General features: G+C 38.7%; 1 protein-coding gene across 2 annotated transcripts in view; it reads right to left on the reverse strand.

Annotated features, from left to right (window-relative positions):
- Positions 1 to 12,456, reverse strand: part of olfm2a (olfactomedin 2a) — a 55,140-nt gene that overhangs the window by 2,453 nt on the left and 40,231 nt on the right. For both annotated transcript variants that reach the window (XM_012878629.3, XM_012878628.3), the window contains exons 3-5: positions 5,090 to 5,245; positions 1,841 to 2,060; positions 231 to 337 (exon numbers count right to left, since the gene is read on the reverse strand). In XM_012878629.3, the coding sequence (XP_012734083.1) occupies positions 231 to 337; positions 1,841 to 2,060; positions 5,090 to 5,245 (483 nt within the window). The remainder of the gene's footprint in view (positions 1 to 230; positions 338 to 1,840; positions 2,061 to 5,089; positions 5,246 to 12,456) is intronic.

The raw sequence follows: 12,456 nt of genomic DNA on the forward strand, positions 1-12,456 counted from the left end.
CTAAATTCTCAATTCTCTTTGTGTCTGTCATATTGTGGTATTCATGAGAAGTGCAACTTGGACAAAACGACCGATCACTCACTGACAAACAATGACAGCCCTGCTGTAATGGATATTCTTTTATTCTGAGCAGTTGAAAGAGTTTTTGCCGACTTTGTTTGTCCTCCAGGTTTGGGTGGTTCGTGACTGCCTTCTTGAACCTCAAGCTAGAGAGCTTCTGAGAGACTCACTCTGTTGTCTGAGCTGGGTATCATGGTGTCCGTCATCCAGGAGCCAAATCTGGATCCAGATGCACGCACTGTGATGGGATTGCTGACACCAGTGAGCTTCCCGCAGCCTGCGAGTTGGAGAGGCAAAGGAGGTAAAAGCTAATGCATGCCTCAACTAATGTGCAGAAAAGAGCTTCACAAATTAAGCATCCAAATTCCAATTTAAACTGTGACATAATCACTTATAAACTAAGACATAGCACAACAGCTGAAGAAAAGTTAGTAAGGAATGTAGCACACGGTTTTCTAAAAAGTTGCTCAATATAGTTGCAGTAATTAAAGGCTAATGAGCTAAATTATTCTTTATCTGTGGTCTTCTTTTGTGGGTCATCACTTTATTCTTTGTGTGGAAAGTCATCAGCATAGGTTTAATTGTTGCATAAGAACAGAATCAATTATTCAGTTAGCCTCTCAGAGAAAAGTGTTCCCTCTCCATAGGTTGATTATTGGAGCTCTGAGCAAAGAGAAAATGTTGGCAGCATGCAAAATGCAAATAGCCTGGAGACTGAGCCACTATTTTAAAAAGTATTCCTTTCACACCAATGGAAGCTAAGAGCCTCCATTAAAATATAAATATTTTTGGCTAACCTTTTAACAGGAGACATATCTAAAGTAATGTTCTTGTTTTGACTACATAATTGCAAGGGAGGAAAAAAAAGCTTCATTATAAGTTCGTAACGTCTCAGTGTTTTAAATATCGGGGGATTTGTGCTCTGTTCTGTTAAATTCTTCAATATCACAGTGTTTCGTTGCTCCTGCAGAGCTGTCTGTGGCTGTGCCAGTGGATGGATCACCACTCAAGTGCCACTTGTAAACTGGTTATTTTACTAAACTTTATCCAACAGATGAATCACTTATTATTCCTAGAGAATGTTATTGTTGTCCTGCCCAAAAACTTAAACAAGTTATTTTACTGCATATTAATTTCTGAAGATGGCTAATAATCACACTGTTATAGACAGTCCTGAAAAACATAAGCATATCAGGGAGTAGGCCAAGCAGGAAGGACATTTTCTGAACGTAACTGTGTTTCTGTTTGAGACTTTATATAAAGCTAAATAACTCATATGCCAGTTAATTTACTATTCTATTCTATTCAATTTCATTCTATCTGTTTCATCCAGTTCAATCCAAAATGCTGCACTGTTGTATTTTTGTAAACATTTGTTAGGTTTTTAAGCAAGATTTTAATTTTTTTTTTTTATATATATGAGAAGACTGTAGTCTGGGATAGGCTGTTTAATACTAAACATGGAGTTTACAAATGGTCCTGGGATTCACCACAATCTTTACAATGATCTTAGGCAATTCCTTTATGAGGTCAAAAACAAGACATTTCTCTCAAAAAGAATTATCTACTTATTTTGAGAAAATTACTTTTGCTATCCTGAGACAATAAAAAAAAAAAATAGCCAGTTTTCAAGAGGTAACCACTTTTGTTGTTGGGGGCGGTTACTGTTGACTTCCATACACAACCTTATGTGATGAAAGGCTTTATTTTCTCGTTCTAAATATTTAATGAAAAAATAGGTGATAAAATCCCGCGTCCCCCGAGCCCACATGTTTCATACCTAGCTTCTGCATGCATGAGTGTAGTCTGGTCTCCAGCAGCAGGACTCTCTGCCGCAGCTCCTCATAGTCGTAGGCTCCCATCTCCTCCTGGATGGCCATCAGCACCAAGGAAAGGTTTCTCACCTCCTCTCGAAGACGCAGGATCATCTTGGCATCTGCCTTGTACTGTTCCAGCACTGGCAGCAGGGGAAGCAGTTGGTTCACCTTGTCTTTCAACTCCTAAAAAATGATCATAGGAAAGATGTGGAGGGAAAAATTGTGTCAGTTTCTGAAGAACAATAAGGACTGGAGGGTATACACATGATAATCTCATTATTGCCAATTCTTTTACTTTTAATACCTGGGTTATGCGATTGGAACAGAAGTTGGGTTTTAATCAAACATTGTGTCAAAAACTTTAACTAAGTTTTTCGAAGTGGAGAAAAAAAAAACTAGAAGGAGCCTCATCAATATTCAAAGAACCACATTTTGAATTTTACAGCAACCTGATCAGACTTCACTGAACCGCACATTAAATAAGAAATGGCAAAAGATTGAGTAGTTTTACTGACTTCTGGTTCAGAATACAGAATGTTTGTTTACTCATGATAGCATTAGTCTTTAACCCACAAAGAAAGTTAGTTACAATGTAGCTCTAGTATACATATATATTTGTATGGGGTTAAATTGTTTTGTGAGCAAAGTTTTTATCAGAGATTAGTAGGTTGTCTTTCTGTATAGAGTCTTTTTTTATACTAATCATCTTTACTGTCATTGCAACACACATTCCAATGAAATTTGTCCTCTGCATTTAAGCCATCCATTAGGGAGCAGTGGGCTGCCACTGTGGGCCGCCCGGAGAACACTCTGGGGCTAAGGGTTTGCTCCAGGATCCAGAGTGGCAATCTGTCGAAGTTATTATAGATGTTCTCTTGGTTCTCCAACACTGTCCCATATTAGATCAGTTAGAAACTTTAAATTGCTCTTAGGAGCTTAAAATTATTCATACTCCTGGCAGATTTAGGTTTGAAATTATCATCATTCTTGCTGTGCCTCTTATCAGAGGATAAGGATGAATTATTTGATCTGCTATTGTCATTCTATTAAAAACCTTGTTTCTTGTACCCTGCTCAATAAACATGCAAAAAAAAGTTTGATGGCTGTAATACCGATGAATATATTTTCATGCTTCTACTGGTATTTAGAAAAATTGTTTTTAGTGGTGAGCTTCAAGTCGTTGAGGGTGAAAAGCTTCAAGGCCATCACCCTAATCTTTAGATCCCTCCATCAGATTCTGTGTCATACAAATCCGGACTCTGGCTGGGCAACTCCAAAATGTTATTATTACTGTCAGAAAAAACATGATGGTGAAAATTAAGATGACCATAAAACTAAATCTCAAAGGGGTATGAATAATTTTGAGGATAGACTATGGGTGCATAGTTTCCTGTCCTCTTGTGTTGCTGAGGAACAGATTGTACACTGACTGTCTACTAATGACTTTTTTTTAAATCCCCCCATCCCCCTCACAACCCTGTAATGAGTAAGCTGGTATAAAAGAAGGATAAATGGATCATTTGTTTTAACACAAACATTACTGGTTAGGCAATCCAGGTTATGGGATTTTCTTTCATCACACTCTAGATAAGAACATTAACCCGGTATCCTGGGTCAAATTCATTAAATGTTGTTGCAGTAAATCAACCCAGGATTAAATTGGTCCATTTTTGACCCAGGCCTAGGTAATTACTCACTTGTCAGGTTGCTGCTTTTTTACCCCCGTTAGACAACTTCTTGTTAGAATAACAGAAATTGCTGACAATTTCTATCATTTGAGATTTCATTTCCTAATTTAGTCTCCGTACAGTGATGTAATACACTGATGAACTCTCTAAATCGACTATTGTTTTTAGGTAAAGGCCCTGACTTATACAAACTTGTTTTATTTGAAGAGGATTTAAATGATTAGAAACAGCTGATTTATTGTCATTTACAAATAAATGTAATAATTAGGAAGCCACTTACTAAGCATTGCTTTTAATATGTAAAATAAATCTTTTCACTCTCATCTGTTTGAGGCTTAGCTCAGTCTAGGAGCATGCAATGTGGTATACTTAGGCTTTATGAGTTTAGAAGTGAAAAGAAACATGTTTGTAAGCAGGGGTGCAGACGGCAGCAGGAAAGTCCGACTGAATGTACGGAAAGTGGATGGCTCAAGAGGGAAAAGGGTCTATCAATAAAGTGTGGCCACCACAGGAGGGGCTGTTTCCTCCTTGTTAGGGTTTATCGTAAATCTGGTGATGGAGCAGCTCTCAGCCTCATGGCGCCACATCATAAATCTAATTTTCACTTTTTCAAGCTGAGAAAATTCACTCTCGTTAATCTCCCACGCTCTGCCATTGGCAACTTTAAACTGCGCACATTTATCAGCCAACCCGCTTTGGCCAAAACCCGTCAAATTTTTTTTTTCTGCCTTTTAAGAATGAAAACATTAGATTTGCATTTAGACAAATGCTTTGGTTTTGTTTTCTGCCTGGATAGTAATCTCAAGTTTTACAGATGAATTGACTAATTTCATAAAAAAAAAAAAAAAAAAAAAAATCTTGGTTTTCTCTGTTGGAATAGCTTTTAGGAAGCACACTGAAAGCTAAACACAGCCATTCATGCTTGCCTCTGTGCTGAGGCACCAAACCCAGCGGCAAAATGCACTTAGCGTTTATCAGAGCATCTTTTAATCAAACAATTTTATGGCCCATCTAATATCTGTAAGAGTATGAGAAATATGGAGAATGCTGCTGGGCAAGACAGCCTGCTGACAGAAAAATAAAAAGGCCTGCTGATAATGGCAGTTAAGTCTTTGAGTGAGACATGGTAGACACAAATGTGAATATATCTACCTCAGATGCCAGAATGTTAACTATACAGAGTAGGAGAGGTTGAGCGCAGCAAAAAAAGTGAAAGAGATGTTCACTGAGTGAGACAGAAAGAAATTAACACCCTTCCTGGTTCACAGATTTAATCATCCAAGAGAACGTGAGGCTCCTGATGCACAGTAGATTAGCCTACCTTGGTGCATGACCCAATAACTCATGTAAAGTGCTGCATTGTCATTGTTTATATGCCAGTCCACCAGGAACCATAAAACATTACTGTCTGTGAACAGCTACAAAAATTGCAAAGTTTGTAAAGCTATTTCATAGCAACTGTATTCAGATGACATACAGAACGTACAACCGTCAACATGGAGTGGGGGACACAAAGCCGAATACCTGAAAGCCCTTTGGATTTAGGCTGCGGGGATTTTCAGAGGCCACCTTCAGCTTTCCATCGACGACTTTCATTAGACTCTCAGTGTTCCTTACATACTGGAGGTCTCTGTAGGTTCTCAGGTCTAGCACCTCCATTGATTGGCTTATATTCTGAACCTGCAAAGCAAAAAACAATATTTCATGAAGTCGATTGAAGGGATGGCCGATGTGGACCAAAAAAAATGAATGAAAAGGATTTAAAAATTAATTTCAGTCTTTTTTTTTGGCATTGAATGATTTTGAAATCATGCCAATTTATAAAGTCACAGCCCTACAAACACAAATACTGCTCTTAAATATAAAAGTTAGCCATTAACAAATAGGTTACATCTGTACACCAGTCACATTAAGGATTCTAATTGTACCACTAAACGGCTCATTAATTAAATGTTTTAATATGCAGATTTTTATTGACACTGGCATTGAATCTACAATGTAGAGAAAAAAAAAGTAAGAGTAACAACCTCATCCATACTGCCCATTTTGGGGTTTGTATAAATCATTTAAAGTTTAACATTCTCACAATAGATCACAGTTCTTATCATGGTAAAAAAAAAAATACTGTCAGTAAACAGTATAATTGCTCCTCCATAGTTGATAGCATACAGACATACGGGCTGGTTCATTAAAGCTTTGTGCGTACCTACATACACTGCCACTAACTGGGTAGCCTCTGTATTTTCACAAAAAAAGTTCTCAAACATACAAGGTTGCCAGTCAACCTGAAATATACCTTACAATTACTCATAGCATGACACCCTTAAAGAAAAATATATTGGTAACATCAATTAGGCAAGGCAAGTTTATTTGTACAGCACTGTAATGAATCAAGTAGTGGACCTGATAACCCAGCCGTAACACAGGAGCAAGGTTTTAAAGGTTTTATTCAAGAAAAAGTTGCTGAAAGGCAGGAAACAGGCTGGAGCGCACTCAGGAACCACTTCTCATTGTCACGGAGGGGACTCTGGATCCGATCCGTGGGTCCAAGAGCTCCACTTGTTTGTTGCTTTTGTGGAAAAGCTATTATAGTGGGCTCTGGTTTTAAGCAGCTTGTAAGAAGGCAGTCCGTGAAACAGTCCGGGATCATGGACAGTGTATCAGAAACGGGCAAAAGTACCAAGGGGCTAGGCAGGCAGACATGGTCAGAAGGGAGTCCTGGGGTTCGGTTTCCAGAAGACATAAACGGGTGCCGGTAACCCTGGTAAACTGGGCCCGACACAGGAAGGCAATCGAGGAACGCCGGAGGGTCTACTCACACAAATGGCTTTCAAAGAATCTGGATGCAGGTATACATAGGGAGGAGTGCAGCTGCAACCACTCCCCGTAATTAGTGGTGGGGTGTTGCTGCTTGGAGTTAACGAGGGGAGCAGAGCAGTCCGGAACAGAGGAGGCAGGATCAAAACAAACACAGGTGGAGCAGGGTCCATGCCTTACAAGTACATTTTTAGTAACAAGACAATTCAAAGTGCTAATGACCAAATAAAAACTAATGACCAATACGATTGCTTAAAATGTTGAGGTATGTTGGGAGAAAATCGTAATTATTCACCGATCCATGAACATAATGCATCACTGGCTATTATTTACCTGAGATTCTGCCCATTATTGGGACTGTGTTGTTCTTAAAAGTACTTCAACATCAGTAACCATTCCTGCGGCAAAGATTATACATTATATTAGACTGTTATATTAAGATTAGAGAAACCAAAACAATGTTTGCGGCAGATCATTTCATTTGATTTAGGGATGTTTGCCATTTTTGTTTTCTTTTTTTTCTTTGAGAAAATACAAAATGCTATTAAATCTGTTGACAAATTGGGCTTATAACTGGGGAGTTAAATTCTCAGTAGATAAAACAAAGACTGTTGTATTCAGTAGGAAGAAAATTGAGGAAATTGATTTGAAAAAGGTATGTTGAAAAAATAGAAAAAGTAGGTAAATTTCGGTTTTTGGGAATCGTATTTGATTCTAAGCTTCTATGGAGTGATCATGTAAAGTATATTGAAGGGAAATGCAAAAAAGTTCTAAATATAATGAGGTGTTTAACAGGATTAGAATGGGGCGCAAATAAGATTAATTTAAAAAAGATTTATTTATTTTAATTTTTCCCCCCTCTTTTTTTTGTTTGCCAGGTTTTAATCATGAGCTGTACTTCAGCTTTACACAATTCAGACACTGTGTAATTTCAAGAATTGGACAGGAATACAAAACTGTCCTTGGTGAGATTAATATTATAGTAACTCTGGTGACCTTGCACAGTGTAATATAACTAGCAGCATATCTTGTGGTAATAGAAGCAAGTCAGCCAGCTCTGACAGATCTATAACGTCAGCCTGAGTTACAAAAACAAACTTCAAAACCAGTTTTCATGACTAAAAATGCCTGAAATCACTTAAACCATAGAGGGAAGTTATCAAATTCAATTTATGAAATGGTTAAAATGATTTGTGCTGCATTTCTAAAGCTTTGACATTTTAGCTATTAAAACAAAAATAGTACAAACCCTGAACAGTAGACTGTCCGAAGTAAACACTGCTAAGTAGGCATGTGCTGAACTGTTCTCAAAGGATTCGATTTTGCACTGGGTTAAATTTTTGCTAAGCACTGAGCTTATTCACACTTTGACAGCCCACTCTGCTGCTGCATAACCAGCCTACTGCCTCGCGCACACCCCCTCATCTCCTGTACATTGCGCGGAGCGGGCCAGAAACCATGCAAACGCCACCAAATGTTGCAGGGTTTTCGTGCATATAGGAGACGCTCGCGTGCATATGTCCAGCCGCCCACTCCAACAGACGCACGCCCCCGCACAGACAGTCCGCAGCGAAAACGCAAAACAGAATTCAGGGAAAACAAAACAGACCCGACATTCAAAGGTCGCAGTTTGGCACCAAAGTCTGTTTTTGCACCACACAGCCTCGCCTGCCTTGATCCAGGACAGCCTACTCGATTACTTCGTGTCCAGCCCACGGTTTTCCTGCACCCAGTGTTGCTCCCACGTGCATCGTGAACTGGCTGAGGAGTATTTGGTCACAAAAAAAAACCAAAACATTTCTTCAGCGATTAAACTTTTATTTTTTTTTCAATGTGGTACATAAGAAATGTTCCAGCAGCCTGGAGTCTAAGTAAATTTATTTATTTATTTTTTTGCACTGACTGCTGCAACATTCGGGACTCCTACATCCTCTTTTTCCTCCCTTAAAAGACAATCCTTAGCGTCGGTGTCCCAGATTTACAGTCGCAGGTGTGTCTGCTTCACGCTCGGCGTGATGACTCATTCTGCATCAGGCTTGTTTGTGGGTACGTCTAACCACATCTCTACATCACATTTCATCTTATTTAATCTCAGTTCGGTTCAGTCAGACAGTGAGGTCAAAAGGGGATGTGATGTTCAAAGATTTGCGGTGAGCACTGTCTCGCTGCCGTCGCTCAGGGTCAGGCTCTTTATCTGGCTTTACAGAGAGCTGAATAAAGATTTTTCAAGAAGCCTACTTTACATTCTTTGAACAGAGGGCAGTTTTGACATTGCTAACATACCCTTGGCTCCTGATGTCAGGAAAAGCTTTTTGTGGATCTGGACTCAAACAATTCCCCCCCTCATGCTCTGGGTTCAAATGAGGATGTCTTGGTGAGCGCCGCTCTGTTGGGACTGCACATACACGCAGACTCACACAGAGCCTTTTAATTTCCTGCTTTCATTTGGGCAAAGCTGAAATAGTGCTGACCCTAGGTGTCCTCATTAAGCCTGCTTCAGGCAGCAGCAAGTAGGGAAGCCATGCAGATACCCACAGTAATGGAAACACCCACATTTTGTAACAAAATGCAATACAGTGATAAATAATACATCATAGAGTGTATTATATTCTATTTTTGCTGTGGATTTTTTCAGAAGGCTTGCTTTAAATGCCTTATGGTGCAGTATCCTGGGGGGGGGGGGGGGGGGGATACTGGGGATCTGTTCATCGACAAAGTATAAAACTTATTATTATGATGAATCTTAACCACAACAACAATTATAATAATGCATATTCCCATAAAATCAGCAAGAAAAAAAGCATGAGCAGAATGTATGGTCACCGTCAATAAATTTGAATATTATTCAAAAGTTAATGAATTTCAGAAACCCAATTCATTAACTGAAACACATTGTGTAGATTAATTATACACAGACTGATGTTTCCCAGCCTGTATTTCTGTTAATTACGGTGATTTTCTGCTCAGAGTTAATGAAAACATGACATTTAAGATTAGAATAGTACCTCAGACAAATAAAATAAAAAAAAGCATTCATAATGCATAATGTGTGGGCTTAATGAAAAGTATGCTTAATACCTGCTAAAAGGTTGTCTTTTTCTCTAAAGGCGCTTTTAATAGCATACTATAAATTATTAAGTATGACTCTGTATGGGTGTGTGTGATGCAGTACATGCCCTATACCTTCTTAATGTTTCTGTTTTATTCCCGTAATTATATAACACTATTTAAAGACCTTATGATGGCAGCTCTGATAATCAAATTAAAAACCGGCACAGAAGGCGAAAATGATGAAAGTCTTCTGTGACAGATGTGTGATGCACCAGCACCTGTGTTTCCTCTTCATATGAACTTTCTAAATTGCTCAGAATTAACTCTGCAGTATTATTGTGCCTTTCTTGCCCAGGTTTATCTAAATGCACATTTTCCCGAGACCAACACAAGCTGCAATGAGACTAGACTGGTTTCTCTAGCCAGGCTGTGTCGGTGCCAGGGTAGGCTTCTTTTTTTTTTTTTCCTGTTAGAATATGCTTCTTGTGAAGTGTTTTGGAGAGTGGATTTTGTCTCTGTAAACATGTGCTTTAAACATCAGCACACAGAGACTGTCAGAGGGGAAGAGACGAACTTCAAAGAGAATGACTGCAATATGTGAACACACGCGTCTCACTGATCCATCAGGGAGCCTTGGGAACCTTTTCAGCATCTCAGTTTACCTTTACCTTTTCCTCACAGGACCATAGCAACGTCTGCCGGTACCACACTGCACTCTGTAGTTTAAATACCCCGAGGAACCCTTCTTTTACTTGTACACCTGTTGTAATTGTCATAAGTATCTGCTTTTAGTGACCAGCAGAGTGAATTATGCCTTACCGTATACAGTTAGAATGTACTTAGCATTGTTTCAAAGATTTATTTACTTTACTTGTAATGAATGATAATACGTAGGTGTGCTGCCTCCAAGTCTGGAGACTCAACAAGCATGGCTGGATCTCTTTGCCTGTGAATAAGTGGATTTCTAACAGGATGTAACATTAGCATAAACTGTTCTGTAGGTCAGTGAGCCACCCCAGCTTGGAAATTATCCGGTGTGTGCGATGACTGTGTGTGTACAAGATGTCTTAGGTATCACATTTATCCCATATTACACCACACAGACATGCATAAATATGAGCTGAGGTTTCACTGACTGAAGCCTTTAATGAGGCGACATTAAAGGCTTTATATATATATATATATATATATATATATATATATATATATATATATATATATATATATATATATATATATTAGGGCTGGGCAACGATTAAAATCTATCTATTGAATTTAGTGCACTAGTTGATCTTTTCTTCATTAGAGAACAGCAAGCACTGCAGCCAAAATATAGCCTTTTTTGACCTGCTGTATATTAGCCAGTCCCTAAGCTTGATGTATCATGAAACTGTTGACCTTTTGGGTTTAGTGGTTTTTAATAATAATAATAATAATAATAATAACAATAATGTTATGTTCAGTGTTTTTTCGCTAATCCACCTCTTTTATATTCCAATCCTTATGTAATTTTGTCTGTGTTGTGTGCACCTGCCTGTTGCTTTAATCCTATAAATTTCCCCGACGTGGGATAAAAAAAGGATTAGCTAATGTTATCTTATCTTAAATAACACTTTTTAATATATGTACTGGGTTCTTTCAAGGTCTTAATTACATTTTCTGTGTGGTCTCAAGTAATATATGATAGATAATATCTACTTTGAAAGATAACATGAACTGCTGCTGAAGATGAACACTGATCTACCTGGATGTTCCATGGAGGACTGAAACGCCTCAGTCAGAGACGTCTGTGTATGTATATATATATATATATATATATATATATATATATATATATATATATATATATATATATGATAGATACAGCATTTTCCAGTTTTTGGCATCTTAACACAAACCTCAATGTACTTCATTGGGGTTTTATGTGATAGTCCAACACAAAGTAGCACTTATTTGGCCTTCAATTTTTGTCTCGCAAATAGTAAATGGCTTGTACAGCACATTATCTAGTCTGACCATCCTAAAGCGCTTTACACTATAATCAGTCATTCACACCCTGACGGTGGTGAGCTATGTTAGTAGCCACAGCTGCCCTGGGGCAGACTGACAGATGCCAGGCCATACATTGGCGCCACCGGGACCCCTGAACACTACCATCAGGCAATTTGGGTGAAAGGACACAACGACTGAGACGGTCGATGCGGGGGATCGAACCTGCCAACCTGCCAATTGCAGGATGAACTTCCTAACTCCTGTGCCACTGTGCCATTCGTCTCACAAAAAATAATCTAAAAATGTCAGCCCCTTTATTCTGACATCCCCAAACAAAATCTAGAACCTGTTTAGTGAATGGAGTCCACCTGTGTGTGATCCTATCCCGGTATAAATACAGCTGCTCTGTGAAGGCCTGAGAAGTTTGATTGAAAACACTCATGCCAACAGCATCATGAAGACAGGAAAACAGCCGACAGGCATACATTTTTAGAGACTTTGAAAGGAGACTTACATAAGTCATAAAACAATATCCTAAGCTTTGAAAATCTTTTAACACTGTTCAATACATCTTCCTTAAATGGAAAGACCATGGCACCACCGCAAACCTCCCAAGCAAGACAAGGTAGTGCCCTCAAAGTATTTATGCTAATATAAATAACTTCACAATGATGTGCTACTTTATGTTCGCCATAAGCATAAGATAATACAAAAATACGTTGAAGTTTGTGGTTGTGATGTGACAAAATAGGATAAAATTCAAGGTGAGTATCTTTTTGGAAGGCATAAAACAGTTCAAAGGGTTTGAGAACTTTTTGAAAGGAAACGGGTATGTCCTAGTGAAGTAATTAATTTGCCTTTCACTTTGAAGAACACAGAAAACCCTCAAACTCTTTCAAATAGTGTCACGTCCGACTGGTGAGTTATGAGCCGAGGGAGGCGGCACGATCCAGCAGCCTGCATGTGACAGACGGCGTCAGACATTAAGCACAGAGTGTCGGTTTTGTGTTTGCGTGTCTGTGTGGGCATCA

Source organism: Fundulus heteroclitus, chromosome 16, assembly GCF_011125445.2.
Source record: "Fundulus heteroclitus isolate FHET01 chromosome 16, MU-UCD_Fhet_4.1, whole genome shotgun sequence".
Classification (NCBI taxonomy): Eukaryota; Metazoa; Chordata; class Actinopteri; order Cyprinodontiformes; family Fundulidae; genus Fundulus; species Fundulus heteroclitus.